At 49.0% G+C, this 27,653-nt stretch overlaps 1 protein-coding gene across 16 annotated transcripts; it reads left to right on the top strand.

The window, feature by feature from the left end:
• On the top strand, positions 1-24,845 carry ABCD4 (ATP binding cassette subfamily D member 4). Of its 16 annotated transcripts, none has more exons than XR_003795847.1 (20): positions 1-169; positions 2,548-2,666; positions 2,825-2,952; positions 4,138-4,277; positions 5,531-5,647; positions 6,006-6,131; positions 6,765-6,815; positions 8,370-8,464; positions 8,695-8,816; positions 8,925-9,016; positions 9,194-9,283; positions 10,827-11,062; positions 11,153-11,244; positions 11,697-11,733; positions 12,103-12,152; positions 12,548-12,600; positions 12,922-12,998; positions 13,647-13,762; positions 13,926-14,088; positions 24,724-24,845. XR_003795847.1 is itself a non-coding variant. In XM_029237507.1 (19 exons), exons 1-19 carry the CDS (start codon positions 132-134, stop codon positions 13,992-13,994), a joined length of 1,821 nt encoding a protein of 606 aa, XP_029093340.1. In that variant the 5' UTR covers positions 1-131; the 3' UTR covers positions 13,995-14,848. The 16 variants fall into 16 exon arrangements, 11 of the variants coding, with proteins under 11 accessions (XP_029093340.1, XP_029093339.1, XP_029093337.1 ...); XR_003795846.1 differs by lacking the exon at positions 24,724-24,845 and adding an exon at positions 14,534-14,848; XM_029237507.1 differs by lacking the exon at positions 24,724-24,845 and having other exon boundaries at positions 10,827-11,035; positions 13,926-14,848.
• Positions 24,846-27,653: the final 2,808 nt, after the last annotated feature.

Raw genomic sequence — 27,653 nt, 5'->3', positions numbered from 1 at the left:
CTCTATCCGCCCGTCTCTGTGGTAGCCGGGTGCCGGGGCCCCTCCCCTCTTCGGCGGCAGCGAGTTCTTTGGACTCTACCCTGAGCGGACCCGGGGGCTACCGGGCTCCCGCGTCGGTCGGATTCCGGGTCATGGCGGTCCGGGGGCCCGCGCCCCGGGCTGGCGCCCGGTGAGTAGGGCGGCTGGGGAGGAGGACCGGGCCTCGGGGCGTCCTACTCGGGGCTGTGTGGGGAAGGAGCACCTTCCGCCCTCATAACATACTGTGATTTTTTTTTTTAACTTTTTACTCAACATGGTGTTTTTGAGATCATCCATGGTATAATAATCTAGTTTTCACTTCTGAGTGCTGCATGGTGCTACCTAAGTGCGTTAGACCCCAGTTTACGTATACATTACCCTAGTGACGGACAATTAGATCGCTTCCAGTTTTTAAGCACCACTTGCCTCCTTTGTGGATATGGGTGATCTTTGGAGTATCCATCCCAGGGTAGGATGCTAGGTCACTTAATTCTGCTAAATTTGTTCTCTGGAATGGTCACACCAACTTCTCAACAGCATTGCTTAAATGTTCCTGTTTCTTCTTAACGACCGACACCCTACCCCGCCGCCCAATGTTTGGTATTGTTTGGTTTTCTAATGTTTATCGACCTGATTAGTGTAAGGTGGTGTCCCATTGTGTTAATTTTCCTCTATTAAGCATTTGGGTTTCCCCTTATTTATATCCTTTTCCCACTTTCTATGGATTTCCTGTCTTCCTGATGCAGTCATTACTTATATGGACTAGATTTTATTACCTTGTTTATTTTCCACTCTGCAAGTAACTTCTCCAAGTCTTTTAATCTGTGGCACTATGTTGAACAAAAATACTTAATTCTAAGTTAAATCTGTTAGTTTTCCTGCATTATAGTTTGTGGTTTGGGGGTCTTATTTGAGAAATACCTTCCATTATATTTTCATTAAGATATTTCTACATTCTATTAACTAAGTAATGTTACTTTTCACATTTAGATTTTTAATCCATTTGGAGTTTTTAAAGTTTATTTTTATACATAGTTTGAGGTAATGACCTAAATTTTCCTCTACAGTCTTCAATTAATGACAAATTAATTAATAATTAAAAATTAGAGAAGCTGTATAGCATAGTTAAGAGCACAGAGCCAGGCTGCCTGTGTTCAAACCCTAAGGCTGCCACTTATCAGGTGGGTGACAAGGCAAGTTACTTAACCTTTTTACCCTCAGTTCCTCATCTTTAAGGTTGTGATTATTAAATGAATTAATACACATAAAATGTGTAGAACAGTGATGTGCACGTAGTATGGGTTTGGCATATAATGTGTGTTTAATATGCCCTTTCTTGTGATATAATCTCTATTATGTGCTCACGTAAACATAGGTGAATTTTTTCTTTTTGGTCTTTCTGTTCCATGGTCTTTTTGTTCCTGTGTTCATACCACACTTTGTTATTACTCCAACCCTGTAATATGATATGTCTTAATAACCTGATGGTTTAGGTGGGTTTCTTCCTCCTCCTTTCCTGTTCCTCACAGTTGTCCTGACCTATTCATGGACCTTTATATTTCCATATACAGTTCCTTAAAGAACTCCTGGTTTTGACTGGTATTGCATTGCAGTTACAGACTTCTATTAGAAATGAAGTCTTTCTATTTAAGTCTTCTTTCACATCCTATAATAGAGCTTTCGGTTTTTCCTCCAAACTGTCTTATACATTCTTTTTTAAAGTTAATTCCTGGATATTTTTTGGTTTTTCTGTACTTTTTTTCTGTAAATGACATCTTATTTTCTTTATATTTGCTAGTTGGTTATTGTTGGTTATTGATACTTGTGTGTTAACCCTGTATCTAGCAACATTGCTGGACTCCTTTTATTTCTAACGTTTTGTCTATTTAAAAAATAATATTTATTTTGGCTGTGCTGGGTCTTAGTTGAGGCATGCAGGATCTTCATTGCTGTGTGCGGGATCCTTATTGCAGCGTGCGGGGTCTTTAGTTGCAGCATGCCTGTGGGATCTAGTTCCCCGACCAGGAATCGAACCCAGGCCCCCAGCATTGGGAGCGTGGAGTCTTAGCCACTGGACCACCAGGGAAGTCCCACTAACATTTTGTCTATAGCTTTGCTGTGTTTCCTATGTAAATGATCACATCATCTGAAAATAATGACAATTTAATCTCTTCTTTCATTCCTTTTACCTCATTTCTTTTTTTTTCTTTATTGCTTTAGCCAGGATCTTAAAATTCTTGATGTAGTGGGTTTCCTTGTCTTGTTTGTGACCAAAAAAGAGGATGTGGCTAAAGTTTCTTTATTAATTTAGCTATAGGTTTTTGGTAAATAACCTTTCATAGCATTTATCAACTTAAATTCCTTTTTATCCCCTGGTCTGTTTCCCTCCTACCATCTTCAGCATTCGTAAACCGTTCTTTCTGCATGGCCTGCGCCCTGCCCACCAACAGCTGTAGATAAGCTTGGTAACTGCTCTCTAAGGCTCCGTTGTCCTTTTAGGACTCTGCTTCTCTTGCTTCTCTTCTTCAGGCCCAGGTTAGATCTGCAATTTTTCCAGCGGTTCCTGCAGATACAGAAGGTTTTGTTTCCCTCTTGGTCATCACAGAATGCCTTGATGTTCCTGACCCTTTTGTGTGTGGCCCTACTGGGTGAGTGAATGAGCCCAGGCCGGTGGGGGGGAGGGCAGCTCTGGTTTGAGGTCCTTCTCCTTCTGTGGGGTGTTGATGAGGCAAGGCCTCAAGAGGAAGCCTCCCTTGTCTTTTCTCAGCCCTCATCACTGATTCCTGACTCCTCTCCTTCCCCCCAGAACAACTGGTGATCTACCGGGTTGGCTTGATTCCCAGTCAGTACTTTGGGGTCCTAGGAAACAAAGATTTAAATGGGTTTAAGACCCTGACGTTCCTGGCTGTTGTGCTCATCGTCCTCAACTCCATGGTAAGGTCTTCTCCCTGTGTCTCTCTTCCTCTCCAGCCTAGTGTGATGCCTCTCCAGTGCCCAGTGGACTTAGCCACCAGGAAGCAGGAACCAAGCTGTGGGTGTGTGTTCCCTCCCTCTTCTGGGAACATGGGGTCAAAACTCTAGGCAGGGCATTGATCTCGCTGTTGGCCCACATGGGACCAATTCCCAGAGTGTTACGAGCTCCTAGGGCTTGGCCACAGGATTCTGGTTTAATCCAGCATTTGGTGGAAATGATCCTTGTCCCTTCCATTCCCAGAACTCTTGCTTCAGGGCGCTCAGAGCACTTGAAAACTCGGCTCAGCAGCCAGAGCTGCTGCTGTCCTCTGGGGGGGCCGAGGCTGTGCCTGAGCCTGGCACTTGTCACATCTCCCAGCCTTTGCACCTGCTGCTCTCTTGCAAAATGGCCTCCTTCCCCCACCCCTTGTTCACTTGCTTAACACCTGCTCACTTTTCACGATTCCTCCACTGTCACCTCCTTCAAGTCCTCCTCAACTTGTCCTTCATGTTTCCTCCACCAAACTCTGCCCCTTCGACTTCTGGTCCTTTGAGTTCAGCTCTGCACTAACAATCCTTACACCCTGGTGATTGTCTGTGCCCTCACTAGACTGTGAGCTCATTGTTACTTCCCTCGTGCTTAGCGTACAGGGGCTCCATAAACGGAGTGATGAGAGTCAGGGCTCTTTTAGGACTCAAGCCTAATGCTCTCTGTCAGGCTGCACTACCTGTTTTCTTGGGGAAGCCACTTCTCATCACACTTTGGCACTTTTGATGGGTCTTCGGTCAGTAAACACCTATGGATTCAAACCCTGTGCCAAGTTTTGGGGGACAAAAAAGTAAGAACATAAGTGGAATAGAAGATATTGTTCCCAATCTCCAGAAGCTCATGTGCTCTGGAGATGTAAGACAATACCCTGTAGAGGAGGCTAGAAGGCCTTGCCTTTGGTAAGCCCTTCAATATTTGGTGCAGTCAATAAACACATGAGTGAATGAGGAAGGGATGAATCCCATGACTTGACGCTCTAACAGGCTCAAGTGCTGAGTGGACAGCCGAATGGGCTGGGACTGGTCAGCAGAGGCTTTCCGCCAGCCTGAGCTTGGAGCTGAGACTTGGTAGAAAGAGACTTGCACCTCTCCCTTCCCCTTGTTTCCCCCGCTGCACAGCTGAAGAGCTTTGACCAGTTCACCTGCAACCTGCTGTATGTGAGCTGGAGGAAGGACCTCACCGAGCACCTCCACCGCCTCTACTTCCGGGGCCGCATGTACTACACCCTCAACGTGCTGCGGGATGACATCGATAACCCGTAGGCACCCCCCTCAGTCCTTGCTACCCTCTGCGTGGTTCGTCCACCTGGGCTGACACAGCCCTGGAGACCCCCTGCGGCAGACCCCATGAGGTCATCCACCATTATCTGCAAATGTTGCTGCCCAGAGCCAAGGGGGAAGGGTGCCCTGCAGAGGACCCCGGAGAGGCTGCAGGGCTGAGGTCAGGGAGCTAAAAGGAAGAGGCCAAGAGCAGCTCCCTTTTGTCCGCTTCACATCCTGGGCTTCCAGATAAGGCACCCTCTGAAGACAGTGTCCTTGCTAGAAAAAGCTAGAAGAGCAGCGCTCCAGTTTTCAGCAGTAAAAAACTACTGCTGTCTAGGACTCAGTCTGGGATTCCAGTCACCATTCTATCACCTCTCTTAGGTTCACTAAGCCCCAGGTTCCCTTACAGGTGAGGCAGCTGAAGCCCAGAGAATGCAAGTGACTTGCCAAAGCTCACGTCTCACTGGGAGTAGGAGTCGTTGTGGCCTTGGTGGTGGGATGGGACACGTGGGGTCTCTCTTCACCCTCATTCCCTCCCCGCTTCGCACCGTCCCAAGCACTTTGTTGCCTGACGCAACCTCTCCTCAGCTCAAGTGGAGCTTTGCAGCAAAGACTCTTGGGAGGCTGCTGCTGCTTCTTAACCTTCTCTTCTAGGCCTCTTCTCCACATTTTTTTTTTCCCTTGGCCGCACCAGGCACATGGGATCTTAGCTCCCCAACCAGGGATCAAACCCGTTCCCCCTGCATTGGGAGAACAGAGTCTTAACCACTGGACCACCGAGGAAGTCCCTAGGCCTCTTCTCTATGGCTCAACCTGTACAAAACTTCCACAGCCAGATAGCTAAATGGGGGCAGGCTCAGGCTCGTGAGAGAGAGGTTGGGAGGAGTGAGGTAAATGACGTAGCTTTCCTGATCATCCGGAAACTCGGATCCTCTACCCTCAGGTTTTTCTTTGGCTCTGCTCAAAGCTGGCTCAGAGCCCTTGTGTGCTGGACCTTTCAGTTGCCATTTTTTCTGAGGGGTGGACTGAGGCACCATAGGAAGCAGCTCTTCAGAACCCTGTTTGAAAGTCCTAAGGGTCTCGTTGCCTCTAGGAAACGAGCCCTTGTCTGGGTCCACCTTCCCACGGGGTCATTGCTGACAGCACTGAAAGGCAAGGTCAGAATAAGAGGTAGCCTGGAAGTGCCTTAGCTCTCTCAACCCTCAAGCCCAGCTCCCTGGGCCTAGTCACTCTGTGTCATTGGCTCCAGGGACCAGCGCATCAGCCAGGACGTGGAGCGGTTCTGCCGGCAGCTCAGCAGTGTGGCCAGCAAGCTGATCGTCTCCCCCTTCACCCTCATCTACTACACCTATCAGTGCTTCCAGAGGTGAAGGCTCTCTTCCTGCCAGAGCCCTTCCTCCTCCCCTGCCTGGTGGTTCCCCAGAGTCCCTCACTCACACATTGGGCGGGAGTCAGCTCTCCCTGGTCAGGGTCCACGAGAGGCTGGTCTTCCCTCCCTCCCACCTGCACCCCAGGAAGTCTTCCTGTCTTGCATGCTTGGGCCCCTGCCCTCCCTGTGGCCCTGTGGTGTGTCAGTGTCAAGGTACCAGATGCCCCCGCACAGGAGCAGAAGCCGCACAGGGCTCTGAGATGGGACAGGGGGCTGCCCAAAAAGGGGCAGGAGTCAGAGCAGAGGACTGTGGGGATATGTCGCTCCCCACACCCTCCCTCTCTCTGCCTTTCAGCACCGGCTGGCTCGGGCCTGTGAGCATCTTTGGGTATTTCATTCTGGGAACCGTGGTGAACAAGATGTTGATGGGTCCCATTGTGGCAAAACTGGTGCAGCAGGAGAAGCTGGAGGGGGATTTCAGGTGTGTCTCCCTTGCTTGAGGTTTCTGGGCCAGGCATAATGGTTAGGGAATGGGATCTGGAGAAAGGCTGCCTAAGTTTAAATCCCAGTTAGGCCAGTCACTAGCCATATGGTCTTGGGCGGGGTCTTTAACCTCTCTAAATTTCAGTTTTCCCATCTGTAAAATGGGGATGGTACTGACAGCATTGTAAGGAGGATTAATGAGATCATACATGAGAAGCACTGAGAACGGTGACTGGTTGGCCGCCATCATCATCGTCGTCCCTTGGCCTTCTCACATGCTTCTGTTCCAACCACCCTTATTCTGGTCAGCCGATGGGTCCAGCCCCTACTCTGTGCTTCTTGGCCTCCTCCTTCAGACCCGGCCCTGGGAAGAAGAGGAGCTGTGGCAGGCCTGCACCTGTCCTTTTTGGAGAGGCAGGTGGCTGCCGTGTCTGCAGGTCTCCTGCCATCCCTCCCGGGCCTGGAATTTCCCACCCTGTGACAGGCCAGGGAAGGGTCGGGCTGAGGCAGCCACAGTCTTGGAGTGGAGCCAGGCTCCTCTTTGCCTGGAGGTCTTCTTGATCCGGGACTCTGAAAGGAGACGGGCCAGTCCTGCCCACTGTCAGCACACATTTGCCTTTGGTCTTCCCAGGTTCAAGCACATGCAGATCCGGGTGAATGCTGAGCCTGCTGCTTTTTTCAGGTGAGTCTAGTGGGGATAGTTCCCCTTCTGCCTTGTCAGAGCTGATAGTGGAGATGGTGGAGAAGTAAACAACCCTCCCACCATCACCAAGGCCAGGGGCCAGGCGTCCTCACACTTGGCTGTGACCCTCTCCCCTTATCTCTCACTGTCCTCGTCTGCCTCATCCCTAGGTCCATGGATTTGCTTCTGAAACTGGTTCTTCCTTTTCGTGGCCTAGCATGGGGCCTAAATTTGTTCTAAGAATGAAATGAGTGAATGCTTCATCATCTTTTTAATGACTGTAAGGCATTGCCTCTGCCTCTGCTTTTCTGTCTGTAAAATGGCTTTCTGCCAGTGCCTGACATCCAAGGCTGATCCGTTGTCTCTGTAGCGTGGGAGGGAATGGAGCCTCTCAGCTCAGAAAACCTGCTCGCCACAGACACTGTCCTAGTGGAGCAAAGTGGTCTCCTGACAGCAGCATTGTGAAACCCCATTCCTTCCCCCGGGGCCAGGGTAGGTCCCTGCACTCTGCCTCCTATGAGGACTCTGGATTCAGTATTTGGATTGACAGTAAGGGCCCAGAGGTTTGTGTTTAAGGAGTAGAAGTTACTCCTTGGATCACCTGGATCTAATAGCCCTGGGACTTTGCTCTTCTGTCTGTCTCTGCTGCAGTTTGCAGCTGCTACCACTTGGGGGCACCAAGGATACTGGGGACCTATGAGTGAGGCAGGTCCTGGGGGCCAGGTAGGGCTGGGCCTGCGCTAGGTTTTTTTTGGATTCTGCAGTCACTGCTCATGAAGCTTTGGGCCCTGGGGAATGCAGGTTGATGCTTGGAGCTCTGAGTGTGTTTTCCTGCAGCCTCTCTGTCCTTCATGCAAAATCTGAAACGTTTCCTCTGTCCTCCCCCAACCTTTCTGCCTGGAGAATTTCTGCCCATCCTTGAAGCTCCAAGTCACCTCCTCCTGGGCACCTTTCCAGACTCCCTTAGGGGTCACGCCTATTTGCTTCCATAGCCCTGAAGACACACGGCTTATGTAACACTTTCCATGTTCCAGGTGAAGAATGCAGCGCGTCTGCCTGCCCCCCTGAACTGGGATCCCCTCGAGGACAGGGGCTCCTTTGTCCAAAACTGTTTCACTGGCTACCTAGCACCAAGCCTGCCGCCTAGTGACTGCTGCGTGTATATTTGTTTAATAATAGCAGTTCTTTTTTATTGGGAGCCCCTCATGTGCTTGGCGCTTTACATTCAGAAATTCTCACTCTAGCCTATTACGTAGGTATTATAAGCTCCATTGTATAGATGAGCAAACTGAGACTCAGAGGCTTAATAACCTGTCAGTGTTACCCAGCTAGTAACTGGCCAGAGCCAGGATTTGAATCCGGTCTGCCCAGTCTAGAGTTCATGGTCTTTCTGCAGACAATACCATGTCGACTTAATGAACCAATGGCTGGCTGCTGGTGGCCGAAAGGGTCTGAGGGGACGATCACTTGGGTGGGCTTGGTCGCTAAAGGGGAGTGTGAGGAGGGGGGCTCAGGCTCTCCAGGCCCCGTGGACACCCCGGCCTTTCTCATCAGAGCTGGGCACGTGGAGCACATGAGGACAGACCGCAGGCTGCAGAGACTCCTTCAGACCCAGAGGGAGCTGATGTCCAAGGAGCTCTGGCTGTACAGTAGGTGCAGGGAGCCCCGGGAGGCAGGAACCACCGTGGTGGGGGGGAGCCTGCTTCCCTCCCCACAACTCCCTCCTCCCTCTCTGCACTGATCAGTTTGCCTTTGCCATGAGTGACCTCAGGAGAGTGAGGATCCCCAGAATAGCTTGACCATGCTTGGCTTCCCGTTCCCCTCGGAGCGCAGGATTGCTTCCCAGGTCTCTCACCCTAGGTCTTTCTGTCTTCCACAGTCGGCGTCAACATGTTTGACTATCTGGGCAGCATCCTGAGTTACGTCGTGATCTCAATCCCCATTTTCAGCGGCGTCTACAGAGACCTGAGCCCCACAGAGCTCAGCACCCTGGTCAGCAAGGTGAGAATCCCTTCTGGGGACCCCCTCATGCCATCCGCCCTGCCCTTTGGCCCAGCACCCAGGGCCTTGGAGTCAAGGCCCGCGCGCACTGCCCTCTGTCCTGTCCAGAATGCCTTTGTGTGCATGTACGTCATCAGCTGCTTCACCCGGCTCATCGATCTCTCCACCACGCTCTCCGATGTGGCAGGCTACACACACAGGTGAGGCTGCATCCGGCCCCTCTAGGTCCTGAGCAAAGCGTGTACCTCAGGGAGAAGGAGCAGAGTGAAAACAGGAGCAGAAAAGCTCACCATATACTAATGGGCATGAGAGAGAAAAAGGAGTCACGCCTTCACCTGGGCGCCCAGACCCTCCTCAGGTTTTCACTTCTCGCCCAGGATCGGGGAACTTCAGGAGACCCTGCTGGACATGACCCTGAAGTCACGGGATGGGGAGATCCTGGACGAGAGCGAGTGGGACTTGGCCAGGTGAGCGCTGGGCTGGCGGTGCAGCCTGGTGGTGGAGAATGCAGGCGCTGGAAACACCCTGGAGCCCAGCCCGTTCCCAGCCGGGCAGCAGAGTTAGGCGGAGCAACTGAGCTCTGTCTTATGCCAGGCACGTTGTAAATGTTCACCATCGATGTTGCTGTTCTGGCATCTGTGTTTATTTACACCATCCCCCAGCTGATGGAAACAAAGTACAATCAGCCTGGGCCTGAGTTAACAAAACAAAAATCTGAATTGTATCCCTCCTCTTCCTTTATTCCCTCCTCCTCGCTGAGCCCTGCCGCCAGTCCCCTTCCTTGGGGCATGTCTATTCTTTGTCCCCACTCAGGCCCAGAGGTGTCTTTATTGTATCTTTGCAGGCTCTGTGATGTTTCTGACCTTTCTGTGCATCAAGGATTTGTTCATGTCCTCACTTTTCTTGAGCAAACTACTTAACTGCTCTGTGTCTCAGTTTCTTCCTCTCTATAAAGAAGATGTTAATGGAACCTTCGTCTTAGGGTTGTTGTGGGGATTAGATATCATAGTTCATAGAAAGTGCTTGGACGGAGGCCATAGAGTAAACTTTCAAAAATGGAAACAGGCTGAATTTCAGGGTTTACACTCAACTGTCTTCTTAGGAGCTAATGCCTTAACTGTTGCCTCTGTTCAGAATTAAAGCTTCATGCAGCTCTGAGCCCAGAGGTGGAGGGGGGGGCGCTGGTGGTGCAGGGACTGTGGGGAACTGGAGATGCTTTTCTGTGGGGGAGATGGGCATCCGTGGAGAGCCAGAAACTCCAAAACTGTGTTAGTGTTTCCGCTCCCATTCTTACATCAGTCACCCGGTGATGCCATGAAAATGCCACCAACATTAGAATTGCACAGATGCAGCTCTGCGCCCCTGAGCAGGTTACTCAGCCACCTGACTCAGTTTCCTCATCTGCCCAGTGGGGATAATAGCTGTGGTTCGTGGCTGATAAGACTGATTAAGATCCGTCATGGGCAGGACTTTGCCCAGCCTGCCGCAGAGCAGGTGCCCAATCCATCTCTATCAGTTTCCTAGGGCTGCCATGACAGAGTACCATAAACTGGGTGGCTTAAAGAGCAGAAGTTGATTTTCTCATAGTTCTACAGGTTAGAAGTCCAAGATCAAGGTGTCAGCAGGGTTGATTTCTCCTGAGGCCTTGCTTCTTGGCTTGCAGATGGCCGCTTTCTCACAGTGTCCTTACATGGCCTTTTCTCTATGCGTGTGCACCCCTGGTGTCTCTCCCTCTTCTTAAAAGGACACCAGTCATACTGGATTGGGGCCCTACCCTAAAGGCCTCATTTTAATGTAATCACCTCTTTAAAGACCCTGTCTCCAAATGCAGTTACCTTCTGAGGTACTAGGCGTTGGGACTTCAGTATGTGATTTTTGAGGCCACAGTTCAGCCCATGGCAACCCTCCAGTCCAGAGGTGATGCCCCCAATGAGAAAGAACTACCCCCCTGCCCCCAGCAATACTGACACCACTTATCTTCCCAACATCTCTTCCCTTCTTGCACCCTAGGGCCCCGGGATGGCCAGCAACAGAGCGAACAGATACAGCTTTTCTCCTTGAGCGGGTCTGCATCTCTGCCCCCTCCTCTAATAAACCCTTAATCAAGGATCTGAGCCTGAAGATCTCTGAGGGGCAGAGCTTGCTTATCACAGGCAACACGGGCACCGGCAAGACCTCCTTGCTCCGGGTTCTGGGTGGCCTCTGGGCGAGCACATGGGGTGAGAGCCAGCCTTGGCCTGTGGGGGGTATGTGTGTAAGAATCAAGCCTCTTGTTGGGAAAGCAGCATGAGGGGCAATTGCCTTTCTGGGAGGTCTTAAAATGGTGCTTTCTGTAGGCTCAGTGCAGATACTGATGGACTTTGGACCCCACGGGGTGCTGTTCCTGCCACAAAAGCCATTCTTCACTGACGGGACCCTTCGGGAGCAGGTTAGCCGGGGCCCACTCCTCCCACCCCTTCCCCCCAACCTGGACCCTGGTGGTGGGACAGGTCTCAGCCCTGGAGAACTATGGGACAGCAGGTAGGGTATAAAATGAACCAAGCCCAGGAACTCCCTGGCTCCAAGGACTTTATTCACTTCTATGGATTAGGCCATATACTCAGAGCAACTTCTGGGAGTAGGTTAACCTGTGGAGGCCGTAAGCCAAATATCACATGTGTTTGTTGAACACCAACTTGGATTCTGGGGGCCCTGCCCTGCTGTTTGCCAGCCCCGCCTCTCCCACCGGACCCTCAGCCAGGACGCTCCTTGCTCTCCTCAGGTGGAGAGGAGCCTGGCCTCTGGCAGCTCCTGGGGCTGTTTCTGAGGGAGGATAGCTGTGTGCAGCCCCACCTCTCCTTGGCCCTTGCCCCAGGCCCATGTGGTTTCTTCTTTTATCAGGTGATATATCCCCTGAAGGAGATCTACCCGGACTCAGGTGAGCTGAGCTTCTTGAGGATGCAACCTCCCATCCCGCCATCTGTTCTCTGTCTGACTGTGGCCTCACCTGTACCTTTTGGAAGAGGCCCCAGCCAGGCTGCTGGTTTCAGGTGGGGTCCCCTCCACCTCCTCCTTTGACTGTTTACTATTCAGGGGTCTGTACCCTGACCTTATCTTTTTCTGTCTCCCCCTCCGGAGGAGAGACACCACTGGAGGAAAGGAAGGGATTACTTCCTTCACTGGGTCCTTCCCGTGTTTATGAAGTGCTTCAGAGCCTTGGCGCACATTCTGGGCCCGGCCATGATGTGCCCCATCTTTCCCGGCTACCCGGAGGGGCTGACTTCTCGAAGGCTTCTGTGTTTTGCAGGCTCTGCTGATGATGAGAGGATCATGAGGTTCCTGGAGTTGGCAGGCCTGGTGAGTGAGGGCAGGGCCCTTGAGGTCCAAGCCCACCTGGTGGCACTGACCACAGGTGCAGGCCCAGCGGAGCTGGAAGTCTGAGCCTGGGGCAGGGCGATGGGTGTATAAATCGGCAGTGGGAGCTGTTGGCCAGGTACAGGCAACAAGCAGCGTCCACTCTCTAGCGAATTTTAAAACGATAATAAGACTACATCAGCCTGCTTTTTCTGGTCACCACGTTCCAGCAAGTCTAAACAGTGTGTCTGACAGACTGCTCCCCCAGCCCCACCGTGGTACGCGACCAGGGGTAGCTGTGTCTCGGGTGTGTGTGGTGGGACTGAGGAGGTCCTCAGGATAGCAGGAAGCAGGGATGGGCCCTTTCATGGACATCGTTCCCTCTGGGTGTGTTACAGTCCAGCTTGGTGGCAAGGACAGAGGGTCTGGACCAGCAGGTCGATTGGAACTGGTAAGAAGGAGGTTGGGGGGCTCCAGAGCCAGCTCCCCCAAAGACAGTGGGTCCCAGAGGCCTGGGCAAGGGATGAAGTGACTTCTGACCCCAAATTCTAGGGGTTTGCTGGGCTGCTGGGGACCTGGTTCATGTCCGTGGTACAGAATTTTGGCCTTGCCTTGTGTAGGCAGCAGGGCTGTGGCGGAAAGGGGGGTGACATCCATCCGTCCTGGGGCAGCCTGTCTGTGCTGGGAGCCTCTTCCTGCCCAGACCATTCTGTGCAAAAGCCAAGCTATAGCCTCCTTCCTCCAGTGGGCCTCTCTCGTTCCCCTTTCTCAGGTATGATGTTCTATCCCCAGGAGAGATGCAGAGGCTCTCCTTTGCCCGGCTCTTCTACCTGCAGCCGAAGTATGCAGGTGAGGTCTGCCCTGTAGGTACACATGCTAGCCAGGCAACGTTTGCGCTCACAGGTATAGCAGCGTGTGTTCGTGTGCACCTGGAGAGGCATTGGTATGGGTAGGAGAGCACACCTGTGCCTGGCCAGGTATCTCTGTCCCTGCAGGAGAGGATGGCAGGCCTCTGCCCATGAGGCAGCAGTGCTTGGCATCCTCAGGTATACGTTGAAGTGCCAGTTCTTAACCTCTGTGCCAGTGCAGCAGCTGGAGCCAACCTTGAGAGGGGTTCTCATGTTATGGCCGTCAGGCTCGGCCATCAGTGAATGGGCATCCCTCTGCTGTGCCTGGCAGAGGTGTGAACTTTTCTAAGGACTGACATCCTTGGGGGAACTAGGATTCCCTGGATTGAGTGGTCCTAGGCAGTGGCTGGTGGATTAGGAATAGGGTAGGAAGCTGAGGGATTTTGTCCTGCAGCTGGCAGAATGCTTCCCAGATGGAGCCTAGCTCTCCGCTCCTCTGGCCCACGCTCTCCCTAAGGCAGGGCCCCTGTAAGCCAGAACAGCTTTCAGCCTCCCACCAGGTCCCAGCGAAGGTGGGTGTGGGTTGGAGGAGCAGCAGAGGTGGGTCTGGGGCAGGACTTCATCTCTTCCCACTGAGTTCTGTCCTCAGTGCTTGATGAAGCCACCAGTGCCCTGACCGAGGAGGTGGAGAGCGAGCTCTACCGCATCGGCCAGCAGCTGGGCATGACGTTCGTCAGCGTGGGCCATCGGCGCAGCCTTGAGAAGGTACCCGTGCCCGCAGGATGGCCTGAGGAGGAGAAAGAATGCCAAGGCTGGGCCTGGCCGGGGCCAGAGCCCCCTCAAAATGGAGAGTGGGGATGGCAGAGAGGGCAGGGAATCTGTCACAGCCAGGGCAGCCTGATCTCCGCGTGGTGGTGGTCTTTTGTAGTTTCACTCCTTGGTTCTGAAACTCTGTGGAGAAGGAAGGTGGGAGCTGACCAGAATCAAAGTGGAATGAAGCCAAGACTGGCCACCGGCAGGAGAGCCAAGCCCAGGAGGTCGAGTCCCCAGGAGAGACCAGGAGGGCTGACGGGGCAAGGAAGGAGCTCCAGGTTTGCCTCACAGGTCCCGTGTGGGTAGCACCAGCAGCAGTGGACTCAGCCCACGTGTGGCCCTCCGCAGGACCCTCATCCTGCCAGGGTGCCTCCTGCTGCCTCAGCCAGAGCTTCGTACGCTGGACGTGCTGATTACTTCACATATGACCTCAGATCGTGTTTTCTAAAGAAAACCTGAAAGTGTGGGATCTATAAGAAATGCAGGGTCAAAATGGAGAGTGTATCGGACTTGGAGTCAAGAGATCCAGGAATCTTTTAGAATACATCAATTTTGCAACAGTAGATTTTTAACTTTAATCAACTATTTAAATTTTATAACTTTTTTTAGAAGAAAAGATAAACACGTTTTTAAACTTGCAGCTTTTTCCCCTTTTTTCTTTCTTCTTCATCATAAGATGATTTTTTTTTTTTTTTTTTTTTGGCCACGTCATGCGGGATGCAGGATCCATGCAGGATGTGAGATCTTAGTTCCCCAACCAGGGATCAAACCCGTGCCCCCTGCAGTGAAAGCATGGAGTCTTAACCACTGGACCGCCAAGGAAGTCCCTAAGATAATCTTCTTAATTGACTCTCCGGGCTTGTCTTTGAGAGCCTGGGGGGTGGGAGCAGCACTCTCCACTGTGCTGGAACCTTCTGCCCGTAGGTTCTTCACTGGCATCTCCCACTTAACCATTGCCAGTTGTCCCTCAGCCACTAACCTCGAGGGCCCTTCAGCTTTTCTTAACCCAGATGAAAATAAATCCTGTAATATTTTTAAGTTAATTCATTACTTAAATGCATTTTTTAAAATATAAATTTATTAATTTATTTATTTTTGGCTGCATTGGGTCTTCGTTGTTGTGTGCGAGCTTTCTCTAATTGTGGTGAGACGGGGCTGCTCTTCGTTGTGGTGCGCGGGCGTCTCATTGTGGTGGCTTCTCTTGTTGCGGAGCATGGGCTCTGGGTACGCGGGCTTCAGTAGCTGTGGCTCACGGGTTTAGTGCTCCGTTGTATGTGGGATCTTCCCTGGACCAGGGCTCGAGCCCATGTCCCCTGCATTGGCAGGCAGATTCTTAACCACTGCGCCAGCAGAGAAGCCCCCTAAATGCATTTTTAAAGGAAAGTTTACACTTGATATAAATAGAAAGTAACTGTAAAAATTAATACAAATAATGTTATGAAATGGCAGCTGCGTACTGCACCTGCAAAGACTCTACACCTGAGGCTTGCTCTCTGTACAGAGGGAGGTTAGGGATGTTACAGAGGAGTTAGACATACTAGCACCCAACTGAGAATCTTCTTAATAGATTTGGGGAAATGGAATGGGAACCGCAAGGGAAGTGATTTTCTCTCTCTAAGACGAGGTTCTTTAATGTCTCTTGATACCACTGAAAATGATCCTAGATGCGGGGTGGAGCTCCAGACTTGGGGAGATGTCGCCCTGGATAATGTGTCTAACCCCCTCCCTCCATGGTGTGGCTGGCATGGAGGCCTCAAGCCTATTTTCAGCTCTGCCCCATATGGGTGCTAAAGCAGTGTGTCCAGGTGCCAAGCTGAGAGAACTCTGGGGTGGGCACCTGACCAGGTCTGATGGTGTGTCCAGTCTCCGGTGAAGCCTCCTTAGGGACCTACAGGATGTCAGCATCGGGAAGGCCCGTAGCAGCCCTTCTCATGGGGCTGAAAGGGACCGTCAAGGTCGGCATCTGCTTCACGAGCCTTCCCATACTTGAATCTCCCAACCATATCCTGCCAGGTGCTCTTCTGGCCTCTGTTCAGACACCTCTAGCATTGGGGGCCATCCATCCTCAGACCCCTCTGAGGGAAGCTCTTCCTTAGGCCAAGGGGAAACATATCTCCCTCAGGATCCCCCTGACTCCCACCCCTTGGGCATGTTTTAAATTGTGGGGTTCGGGTGTGGAAAGACTCCCTCTCTGGCTTAATTTCTGTACTTTCATCAATATAGCTGAAGCTCCCCTCAGCCTTTTTGGTGATAGCATTGCCTCACTGACTTGCTTCAGACTCACAAGCTCCTTCAACTCCTAAGCCTTTTTCACAAGTGCTGCTGCTAGCAGATTATTATAGAGACCAAGTTTGTTCCTAACTCAGAGTCTTTGCACTTGCTATTTCCTCTGCCTCAGACATGTTCCCAGTGCTGTTTCTGTTCTTAATACTCAAAAGCGTCCTCCCTTGCAGAAACTCTGCCAAGAGAAGGCCGTTCTTAGAGGCAGACTGTACCCTTATCCATCATTCATCTCAGAGATGGTGGCTACTTGAGAGTTTTAGGTGCATCGATACAAGCCTGCATGAGGAGAAGTCAGGTTATGCGTCCTCAGTGTATGACAAGGACCAAAATGTTTATTTTAAATGTTTTAAAATAAGCCAGGCAAATAATTTCCCAAACTTAAGTCTCATTCTGCCACAGACCCACGTGGATGATACATAGAAATGTTGTCCTTATATCCCTCTCATCACTCTTCTGAGGAGTCCTGGAGCCATGGGACAGGGCAGAAAAGCAACCTTTTGTTATCTCCATCAAGTGTCCGCTTACCTACCGTATCAACATGTGTACCACCCCAGTCATTTTGGGGTGGAGAATAACAAACTAGTCTCTGTTCTGCCACAGCCCACAGGGAGCTGTGCTGTGTGTTCTGCATCCAGGACAGTCTCCCAGGAAGCCAAAGAAGAGCAATGCCAGCTGCCCTCTGTAAAGACTGCCTTTCCAGAAACATTGTCTTGTTGGTGCTATTTCCTTCTGACATCCTGTCTAGGTGTCAGAATGATGGGTGGCCCTGGGCTAAACCCTGGGCCAGGAAGGAACCCCTGGAGGCACAGGGAGTTGTCAGGAGAACTGGTGCCTGGAGAACAAGCCAGCTGAAAGGGAGCCCTGGACTGGGGAGCTGCAGAGACTGTCCTACCAGGAAGTAGGGTAAAGTGTGGACAGGCATCAGGCAGGGGACATGTGCTGGGGAACACTGTCCTCAAGCCTCTGGCAGGGTGAGCTGGACAACTTGCCAGTAGATTTGCCCATCTGTAAGTAGTTAAGGGTTCTGAGGGTCAGATGCCTCTGGGGAAGGTTTCCCTGGGAAAGTCCGAAGACGGGGCAGAGACTTTTACCTAACATGCTATCAGACCCTGACCCCAGGCCCAGAACTGCCAGCCCACAAGGGAGTGAAGGGGGAAACAAAAGCAAGTCTCAGTCTTGAACTGGCGGAGAGATTTGTGCAGAGCTTGCATGCTTAAGGGAAGCCCAGCTCCTGCCACATTCTCTTAAGAACCCTGCGAGGAAGATGCTTCCTTTTCTTTCCTTTTTACCCCAGTTGAAGAGTCAGAGCTCCAGGACCTGAAATGACTTGCTTAGGAATCTCAAGTTCAAAACAGAACTCCTCAGCCCCTGAACCGCCCCCACCTGCTGCATTCATCTTGCCCATCTCAGGGAATGACACTTCCACTGTCCACCCTGAGCTCAGGCTAGAGACCTGAGACCCTCCGGACCTCCTTCCCCATATCCAATCCATCACTACATCCCATGGGTTCTGCTTCCAAAATATATCTGAAGCCCACCTCTGCCCTCCCCCGAGGCCACCACCAAGTCCACCCGGACAACTGTGGTTGCCTTGTCCCTGGTCTCCCTGCTGCTTCTCCCAACCCCCCACATCCTCCACAAAGCAGCCTGAAGGACCTTAAAAATGCAAATTAGCTGTGCCCTACATTAAAGTCCAAAATACTGGGCCTGCAAGGCTGCACTCCCATCCCTCTCCTCGAGCCCATTGGCCTCTGTCATCAGAGATGGGCCAAGCTGGTCCAGCTGAGAGCCTTGTTCCCATGCATTCCTGGAAGCGCACAAACTACCAAGACTGACTCAAGGAGAAACAAAATCTGAATGGTTCTATAACAAGTGATTGAATCAGTAATCAAAAACCTCCCAGCCAGCAATCCTCCCTCCCTCCCCAATAATCTGAGGGCCAGGTGGCTTCACTAGTGAATTCTACCAAACATTTAAAGAATGTTTCAGGGGCTTCCCTGGTGGCGCAGTGGTTGAGAGTCCGCCTGCCGATGCAGGGGACATGGGTTCGTGCCCTGGCCCGGGAGGATCCCACATGCTGCGGAGCGGCTGGACCCATGAGCCGTGGCCGCTGAGCCTGCGCGTCCGGAGCCTGTGCTCCGCAACGGGAGAGGCCACAACAGTGAGAGGCCCGCATACCGCAAAAAAAAAAAAAAAGAATGTTTCATATCAGTCCTTCTCAAAATATTCCAGAAAATAGAAGCAGAGGGAACACTTCCTAACTCATTCTATTAGGTCATCATTGCACTGCAGAGGGAACACTTCCTAACTCATTCTATTAGGTCATCATTGCCCTGCACCAAAGCCATATAAAGACATCACAAGAAAACTGAAGACAAATACCCTTTATGAATATAGATGTAAAGATTCTCAACAAAATACTAGTGGACAGAATCCAGCAGTATATTGAAAGCATTATACATCATGATCAAGTGAGATTTAGCCCAGGAATGCAAGGGTAGTTCATATGAAAATCAACATAAAACACCACAGTAGAATGAAGGGGAGAAGCCACATGATCACCTCTATTGGTGCAGAAAAAGTATTTGATAAAATCCAATCCCCTTTTATGATAAAAGCACTCAATAAACAGACTAGAAGGAAAGGGAATGTTCTAAAAAGGAATTTTCTAAAAAGGAATTTTCTAAAAAGACATAAAAAACCCTACATCATACTCGGTAAAAGACTGAAAGCTTTCCCACTAAGATCAGGAACAAGACAAGGATGACTGCTTTTACAAATTTTATTCAACATTGTACTGGAGGTTCTGGCCAGAGCAGTTAGGCAAGAAAAAGAAAAGGCATCAAAATTGGAAAGGAGGAAATAAAACTATTTGCAGAAGACATGATCGTATATCTAGAAAATCCTAAAGAAAAAAGACAAAAAACACAAAGTATAACAAAGTCAACAAAGGTGCAGGATACATGCAAAAATCAATTGTATTTCTATATACTAGCAATAGACAAAGCAAAAAGGAATTAAGAAAACAATTCTATCAATATTTACAATAACATCAGAAAGAATAAAATTCACCCAGGTGGTGCAAGACTTATACTCTGAAAATACAAAACATTGCTGAAAGAAATTAAAGACCTAAATAAATAGACATCCCATGTTCATGGATTGGAAAACTTTATTTTAGATATTTTGCAGACTTCTTTATTTATGTATTTTTTTTTAAATATTTTATTTATTTATTTGGCTGTGTCCGTGTGCAGGTTTCTCTCTAGTTGTGGTGTGCAGGGTTTTTTTTCTTTTTTTCTCTCCAGTTGTGGTGCTTGGGCTCCAGAGCGCATGAGCTGTGTAGTTTACAGCACGCGGGCTCTCTTATTGAGGTGCGTGAGCTCAGTAGTTGTGGCGAGTGGGCTTAGTTGCCCCACGGCATGTGGGGTCTTAGTCTTAGTTCCCCAGACCACAGATCGAACCCACGTCCCCTGCATTGGAAAGCAGATTCTTTACCACTGGACCATCAGGGAAGTCACTGGAAGACTTAATGTTGATAAAATGGCAGTATTTCCTAACGAAATACTGGTTCACAGATTAAATGTAACCCCTATCAAAATTCCAATGGCTTTTTTTTTTTGCAGAAATTGAAAACCTGATCCTATAATTTGTGTGGAATTACAAGGGACCACAAATAGGCAAAACAGTCTTGAAAAAGAAGAACAAAGGTGAAGGACTCACACTTCCAGATTTCAAAATTTACTTCAAAGTCAGTAATCAAAACAGTGTAGGAGTACTAGCATAAAAATAGGCTAACATAAAGTTCTGTGGAATAGAATTGAGATTCCAGAAATAAACCCATATATCTAAGTCAAATGATTTTTGTCAAGGGTGCCAGGACCATTCAGTGGGGATAGTGTCTTCAACAAATAGTGCTGGAAAACTTGAAATCCATATGCAAAAGAATGCAAGTGGACCCTTACCTCACACACCAGATACAAAAATTAACTAAAAATGGATCAAAGAACTAAATTTTATAGCTAAACTAAACCACTCTTAGAAGAAAACATAAGGCAGAACTTCTTGAATTTGGCAATGGTTTCTTAAATATGATGCCAAAAGCACAAGCGACAAGAAAAATGGATACATCGGACTTCATCAAATTAAAACTTTTGTGCATCAAAGGACACTAGCAGGAGAGAGCAAAATAGTGAAGCAGGCAATTCCAAACACCCATCCCTCAAAAGGAACATTGAAAAACAAGCAGAAACTGTCAGAACCAACTTTGAACTGGACAACAGTCAGATTTATAGCGAAGACTGCATCAAGACAACTTCAGTATGGTAGGTAGGAAAGCTGTGTGGTGTTTTTACTTGCCTTGCCTCATCTCTTCACCAGCTTGGTGGCAGTCTTGAAGAAAGCAGCCCATGTTCTCAGTATGGGACCCCAGTCCCTGGTTCCAGAGAAAGCAGAGCAGACCTTATTCACAAATTATTGTTTGTTCTAACCTATCAGGGGCTAGAAAGACTGACAGGTGCCCTTCTCTGTCTTGCCTGACTTGGAACTCACTCAGGGCAGAAAAATAGTAGGCATTGCTCAAAAACTTTGTAAGGTGGGGGACTTCACTGGCAGTGCAGTTGTTAAGATTCCGTGCTTCCGCTGCAGGGGGTGTGGGTTCTGTCCCTGGTCAGGGAACTAAGATCCCACATGCTGTGTGCCATGGCCAAAAAAAACCCCAAACACCAAAAAACAAAAAACAAACAACCTTTGTAAGGTGAACAAAATCCTGTAGCCACCTGAAGCAAAGATTATGCTTCAGACATACAATAGGACCACCTAAAGCCTGGGAAGAAATACTGGGGAGTCTCTTTGGGAAATTGGGGTATTCTAAAGTGACCCTGTGTACTACAGAATTTAGAAAGCCACATGCATGGCTAGGACAGGATGCATGTTTGGAAAAGACCTGAGAAGACCCTAAGCTTTCACCTCTGGCGGGTCACCGGGCTTGGTTGAGGCAGGAAATAAAGGCTAAGGCAGAGTTTTAAACTGCCTGGCTAAGTGCTAAAGGAGTGGCCGGAAAAGAGCCAGTCTGCAAAGACTGGAAGAGATGGGGTGTTTGTTTCCTTTTAGCTCCTGGTATTCAAGGAAATCTCTGTGAAAATGCTAGTTGAACAGAGACTTCAAATGAACACACATGACAAGGATGACAGTCTTTACAAAAATAGTTTGGGAAAGTTATCAAACAAACAGAGGACTGCAGTTTTCAATAATCAAAAACAGTAAACTCTGGGGAAGGGAGAGAAGGTGATCTCCAGAGTTACCATATTATAATATTCAAATGTTCAGTTTTCAACAACAACAACAAAAATCATACAAAGAAACAGGATTGTGGTCCATTCAAAGGGGAAAAAATGGACAGAAACCATCCCTGAGGGTGCCCAAACGTTGGACTTTCTAGACAAAGGCTTTAAATCAACTGTCTTAAATATGCTCAATTAGCGAATGGGAACCTTAGAGCTGGTTCTAGCTTTGGCTCTGGTGTTAGAGCTGGCAGCTAGCACTGGCTCTACATCTGTAACTGGCACTGGTGCTGGAGCTGGAGCTACAGCTGGATGTGGCCCCGCAACTGGTGTGAGAGCTGGTCCAGGAACTGGCTGTATCTCTGAACTAGCTCTGGCCCTATAGCTGGCCCTAGCTCTGGCTTTGCTATTAGAGCTGGGGCTGGAGCTGGCACTGGCTCTGGACATGCCAATGGCTCTATCATTGGCTCTGTCTCTGGACCTTGTGCTAGAGCTAGTGCTGGTACTGGCTGTAGCTCTGGAGCTGGCTCTAGTCCTAGAGCTGGTTCTGGCTCTGGCTCTGATGCAGGAGATGCTCTAGCTCTGGAGCTGACACTCAGTATGGCTCTCAGTTGGGGGCAGGTGCTAGAGCTGATAATGCATCTTGCTCTGGAGCTGGCACTGGCTCTAGCTCTAGAGCTGGTGTTGGAGTAGGTGCCACAGCTGTTTTTAGCTCTGGAGCTAGAACTAGGACTGGTGCTAGGGCCGACGCTTGTCCTGGAGCTGGTGCAGGCTCTAGCTTTGGAGCTGACATTGGAGCTGACTCTAGCTCTAGAGCTGGTATTGGAGCTTGTTCTAGCTCTAGAGTTGGCTCTGGCTATACGTCTACAGCTGTAGCTGGTGCCAGAGCCATCTCTAGCTGTGGATCTGGTGTTACAGCTGGCACTGGAGCTGCCTCTGGACAAGTTGGGCACAGCACTCCAGGTCCGAGTTGGCCAGGTTGAGATGATACACAAAGGCCACCAGCTGCTTCATGCAGGGCAAGTCTGGAGGCTGACAGGAATCCTCTGAGTACTGTCCAGCCAGGTGCCTAATATGGAGGGGATGGCACTCAGGTAGGAGAGCAGGTAGCAGAATCAGAGCCCTGGCCTTTCCTTCCACACTGCCTCCTACGGCACCTTTGCAGGGATCTGGGTTCCTACACCTGGCCCTGGCCTGCCAAAGACCTGCCCCATCCCATCCCCAACCCCGCTCTGGCCATCCTGGCAATAGCGGGCCTTGTCACCAAGCAGGGAGCTAGCAAAGAGCCTCAGTCATAGGGTGGTCTCAATAAATGATTGACCAACTCTCCCCTTCTTCAGGAAAGCCTGACGTACTTCTCTGTCTGTCTTCCCTGGCCCCCACCCACTGGAATGTTAACTCCACGAGGGCAGGGAGGGGTTGTGTCTGCTCTGTGCATTACACAGAGTTGGCACATAGTAGGGACTCCATAGATATCTGATGAATGAGAAAACACGTGGAGTCTGTCCTCTTGCCCCAGTCTTCCTGTAACCAGATAGGGTGGGGGGGTCCCTGGAGAAAGAACCAGGCATGGCTTTCTTGACATAAGAGAAGCCATTTTTGGCCTAAGCCATCTTGTGATCTAAGCCTGACCACTATGCCTGCCCTTGAGCAGGTCTCAGTAATTAATAATCGTAAGGAAACAAAAGAATGCAGAAACATTTAATAACCTATAGTGGAAAAGAATCTGAAAAGGAAGAGAGAGATAGATTAGATAGATAATAGATGATAGTTATAGATAGAGATGGATAGATATTAAACTGAATCACTTTGCTGTACACCTGAAACTAACACAACATTGTAAATCAACTAGACTTCAATAAAAATATTTTTTTTAATGCAGAAACAAATGACTGTTATCAGGCAAGAAAAGTAACAAAAGCAAAGATAACATATCAGTTGTAAAGACTCCCAGTTCTATTTCAGTAGTAAAGATTAGCCTGAAGTTCTCAACCACCAGATCAACTGGAACCTAAGGAATGATGTTGACCTTTTCTGACCCTCCTGACTTCAACTAAAGCTCGGGACTCTGTCGACCACCCAAGACTTTTCATGAATATGCATGTACCCTTAGCTTGAAATTTCCCCAGTTTTGCTGTTTTAGGAGACACTGCTTTGGGAAAGATTCCCTGGTGTTCTTACTTGCTGCAAGTAATAAACCCTTCCTTCTCCTGTGCTTTGGCTTGGTTGTGTGTTTTGATTTGACACCTACCGAGAGGCGAACCCAGTTTTCAGGTAACACTCCCAGGGCCCTCATGGCACCTCAACCTGTAGCTTGTGTGCTGAGGTGCTGCCTTACTCTCTGTACACAGCGTGTGGTCACATCTTCCCAATGACACTGGGTACCTGAAGGGCAGGGGAGCAGCCTGCCCTAGTCCCATGTACCGCTGAGCACGCACAACTAAGGTTCAAGGCAGACTCGTAAGCAGGCTGCCCACCACACCTCCTGTTCCGGGACCCCCACCCCACCCTCGCAGGTGAAGGGGGTGGGGGTACAAGCAGAGCTGGGATGGGGCTTTGGTGAGTCTATGTCTGATATTTCCTTATGATTAGATTCAGGTTATACAACCTAATCATGAGGAAATACCAGAAAAACTCAAATTAAGGACATTCTATAAAGAAACTATCCTGAAATCTTCAAAAATATCAAGGTCAAGGAAGGCCAGGAAAGACTGAGGGCTGTTCCCAATTGAAGACACTACAGAGATTTAGCAACTAAATCCAATGTGTGGTTCTGGGGACTTCCCTGGTGGTCCAGTCATTAAGAATCTGCCTTGCAATGCAAGGGACAGTTCGATCCCTGGCTGGGGAACTAAGATCCCACATGCCACAGGGCAACTAAGCCCTCGTGCTGCCACTACTGAGCCTACGCGCTCTGGAGCCCACGCACTGCAATGAAAAGATCCCACGTGCCGCAACTAAGACCTGATGCAGCCAAATTAAATAAATAAATAAATGTGTGGTTCTGGATTGGATCCACCACTTATAAAGGACATTATTGGAATGATCACATGGACAAAGAATGTTGTCTGCCATTTCAGTAAACAACAAATATTACCCGCCATCAAGCTATTTACCACTGCAGCTGCCCCCGACAGTGCACCCTGAGAGAATTCAGGATGGAGCAAAACAAGATACTGGCCCTCGATAGTTAAGATGCATATCAAAGGAATAATTTCAATGAGCACAGGCTCTTGCATCTTCCCATACATAGAAAGTCACTAAAATCATTAACCTGAGATGTCTGTTTTATGTGATTAGAAGTAATCTTGACGTTTGACTACATTTTTTTTTCTTTTTTCTTTTAAGCAAAACACCTTTATATCCTGGCTCTTTCCTTACTTCTTTTGAAGAGTTCCACAGCTATCTGAGAGGCTGTCTCCTGGTCTATAGTCCTCAGTAAAGTTCCTGAATAAAACATTTCTCTCAACTATTAAGTTGTGCTTTTTCTTTTCAGTTGCCAGTTTGGGCAACCAGCAAAGGGATCCAGAGCGGACTTTGTTGCCAAATGCAAGTTAATGTGTCCAACACACAATGAGACCAAACACATGAAAACATCACGGAGTTTGGAGCAGAGAAAGGTTTATTGCAGGGTCAAGCAAGGAGAACAGGTAGCTTGTGCTCAAAACCCCAAACTGCTTGATGGCTTTCAGGGAAAAGTTGTTTTGTTTTTTTTTTAATTTAGTTATTTCTGAGATATACATTTTAAAGTAACTAGAATTATCAGGGAAAAGTTTTTATAGGCAAAATTTGGGGTGAGTGCTGCAGGGTGTGTGTGACTTTCTTCTCATTGGTTTGTGGTGAGGTAACAGGGCAATGTTCCAGGAATCTTGTGCTCAGCCTGAAGTTACCATCCTCCACCTGGGTGGGGGCCTTAGTTCCTGTAGAAGAACTCAAAGATATTGTTATAAATATTCCTTGAGGAGGACCCAGGATCCTGCTTTAATTGCTACACTTGTTTCTTTTTTATTTAATTAATTAATTTATTTTTAATATTTATTTATTTTTAATATTTATTTATTTAGCTGCACTGGACCTTAGTTGCAGCATGCGGGATCTTCCTTGTGGCATGCAGGATTTTTTTTTTTTTTAGTGTGGCATGCGGGATCTTAGTTGCAGCATGTGGGATCTAGTTCCCTGACCAGGGATTGAACCCAGGCCCGCTGCATTGGGAGCGTGGAGTCTTAGCCACTGGACCACCAGGGAAGTCCTCTGCACTATTGTTTCTTGATTGCTCCTCCTTTGTTTCTACATTCCCTTACTTCCCTAATTAGAAACTGTTTGAATCTGCCTTTTGTACTCAGGGAAGGTCTAGGAGACTGAAGCCTTTTTTCCTAAAAACAAGAAACAGGGGACACAGATAGGCTTTTGCACCCAGGAGGACCCCACAGGTTCCTGCTTGGTTTCAACTTCTGTTCTTTGCCTGAACTCTACAACGAACCAGAGCTTTGGCACCAGCAGAGACCTCTTGAGCCAGTCTGCCTCCTCAGAGAGTTCAGACAAATTTGGGTGAGTCTCTCCTGGGTCTTGGATCTCCCATTATTGACTGATGATCCTAAGTTTTATTCAGTGGTGTTAAACTCCTCACTGGGGAAGTAGGTTTTCCTTGAAACTTAGTCTCAAGAAAAGGTACCTGGTTATCCTCAGTTGAGAGACACTGGGAAGACTTTATTATGTACGCACAGAATAAATTTCTTGCTTATTAATTGGAATTAAAGGAAATCTCACCCTAAAAATGGCCAAACTGGGGTTCTTTTGACCTTTCTTTTTTGTTTGTTTGTGTACACAGCTAGAAAAGCCTTGATGAAACATCTTTTCAGAACTCTGACCTTAAAGGAACAAAAGCCCTTCTAGGGGGAAACTTGCATTTCCCTCCCTGTGTTTCTGAGATGTAAATATTCTACTTGATCTTCTTAGGCATTTTTCCCCCCTGTATTTTGAGAGCTTTGTCCCTCCCATCTGGAAGGTACACATAAGGTGTACACTTGGCAGCCAGTCAGATAGACTGGGATTTTGAGCAGCCTTTTGTCCGACTGTGCCAACTCTCAGGGGCTCTTGTCATCTTAGCCTTCATTGTGTCCTGCACAGCAAAGGCCTTGACTTTCTTAGACGATTTGGCGGAGTGAACTTCCTAGATCTTGCGAAGGCTGCATCCTTTGCACTCTCTTGTGGGGACACCTCTTGCATCTTATTGGTTTGAGTACCTACTAAGGTACTACTCGTCAACGGGCAGACAATGGATCCTTTAAACTGGAAAAACTTCTAAACTGGTAAATTTTTAGAGAGTATTCATTATAAACAGCTGTTTTATTTGTACCTATGAAAAAAACAAATTAGAAGGTGGATTAAAAATATATATATATAAAAAACAGCTAACCTAAAGACTCTCTTAGTTTAAAACAAACAAACAAACACCAGTTTGGGAAACCTTATTTGTGTCTTAGCTTCCCCTCAGTGGGTCTTACAGAAGCTAATAAAAATATTAGGTTAATTAATGTTAATTAGGTTGATCAACAGGAAAATAAAGAAAAGCTGAGGGGAAAGTCAAGAGACTTTTTCCCAACAGCATGGAAATTTTATCTTATTTTAATGTATTTATTTTTGGCTTCGTTGGGTCTTCGTTGCTGCACATGGGCTTTCTCTAGCTGTGTCAAGTGGGGGCTACTCTTCGTTGCAGTGCACGGGCTTCTCATTGCGGTGGCTTCTCTTGTTGTGGAGCACGGACTCTAGCTGTGTGGGCTTCAGTAGTAGTGGCACGTGGACTTAGTTGCTCCACGGCATGTGGGATCTTCCTAGACCAGGGACCGAACCCGTGTCCCCTGCATTGGCAGGCGGATTCTTAACCACCCTGCCACCAGGGAAGTCCCAATAGGATGGAAATTTTTTTTTTTTTTCGGTACGCGGGCCTCTCACTGTTGTGGCCTCTCCCGTTGCGGAGCACAGGCTCCGGACACACAGGCTCAGCGGCCATGGCTCACGGGCCCAGCCGCTCCGCGGCATGTGGGATCTTCCCGGACCGGGGCACGAACTCGTGTCCCTTGCATCAGCAGGCGGACTCTCAACCACTGCGCCACCAGGGAAGCCCCAGGATGGGAATTTTAAAGGTACTCATCCCAACAGGACAGAAATCTTTAGATGGTTATTAAAAAATGAGATAAATAGGGGACTTGCCTGGCGGTCCAATGGTTAAGACTCCACATTTCCACTGCAGGGGGTGCAGGTTTGATCCCTGGTTGGGG

The sequence above is a fragment of the Monodon monoceros genome, unplaced genomic scaffold (genome assembly GCF_005190385.1).
Source record: "Monodon monoceros isolate NGI ecotype Baffin Bay Population unplaced genomic scaffold, NGI_Narwhal_1 Super_Scaffold_21, whole genome shotgun sequence".
Classification (NCBI taxonomy): Eukaryota; Metazoa; Chordata; class Mammalia; order Artiodactyla; family Monodontidae; genus Monodon; species Monodon monoceros.
Note: the sequence above shows the minus strand (reverse complement) of the source record. Positions and strands in the feature narration are given on the sequence as shown.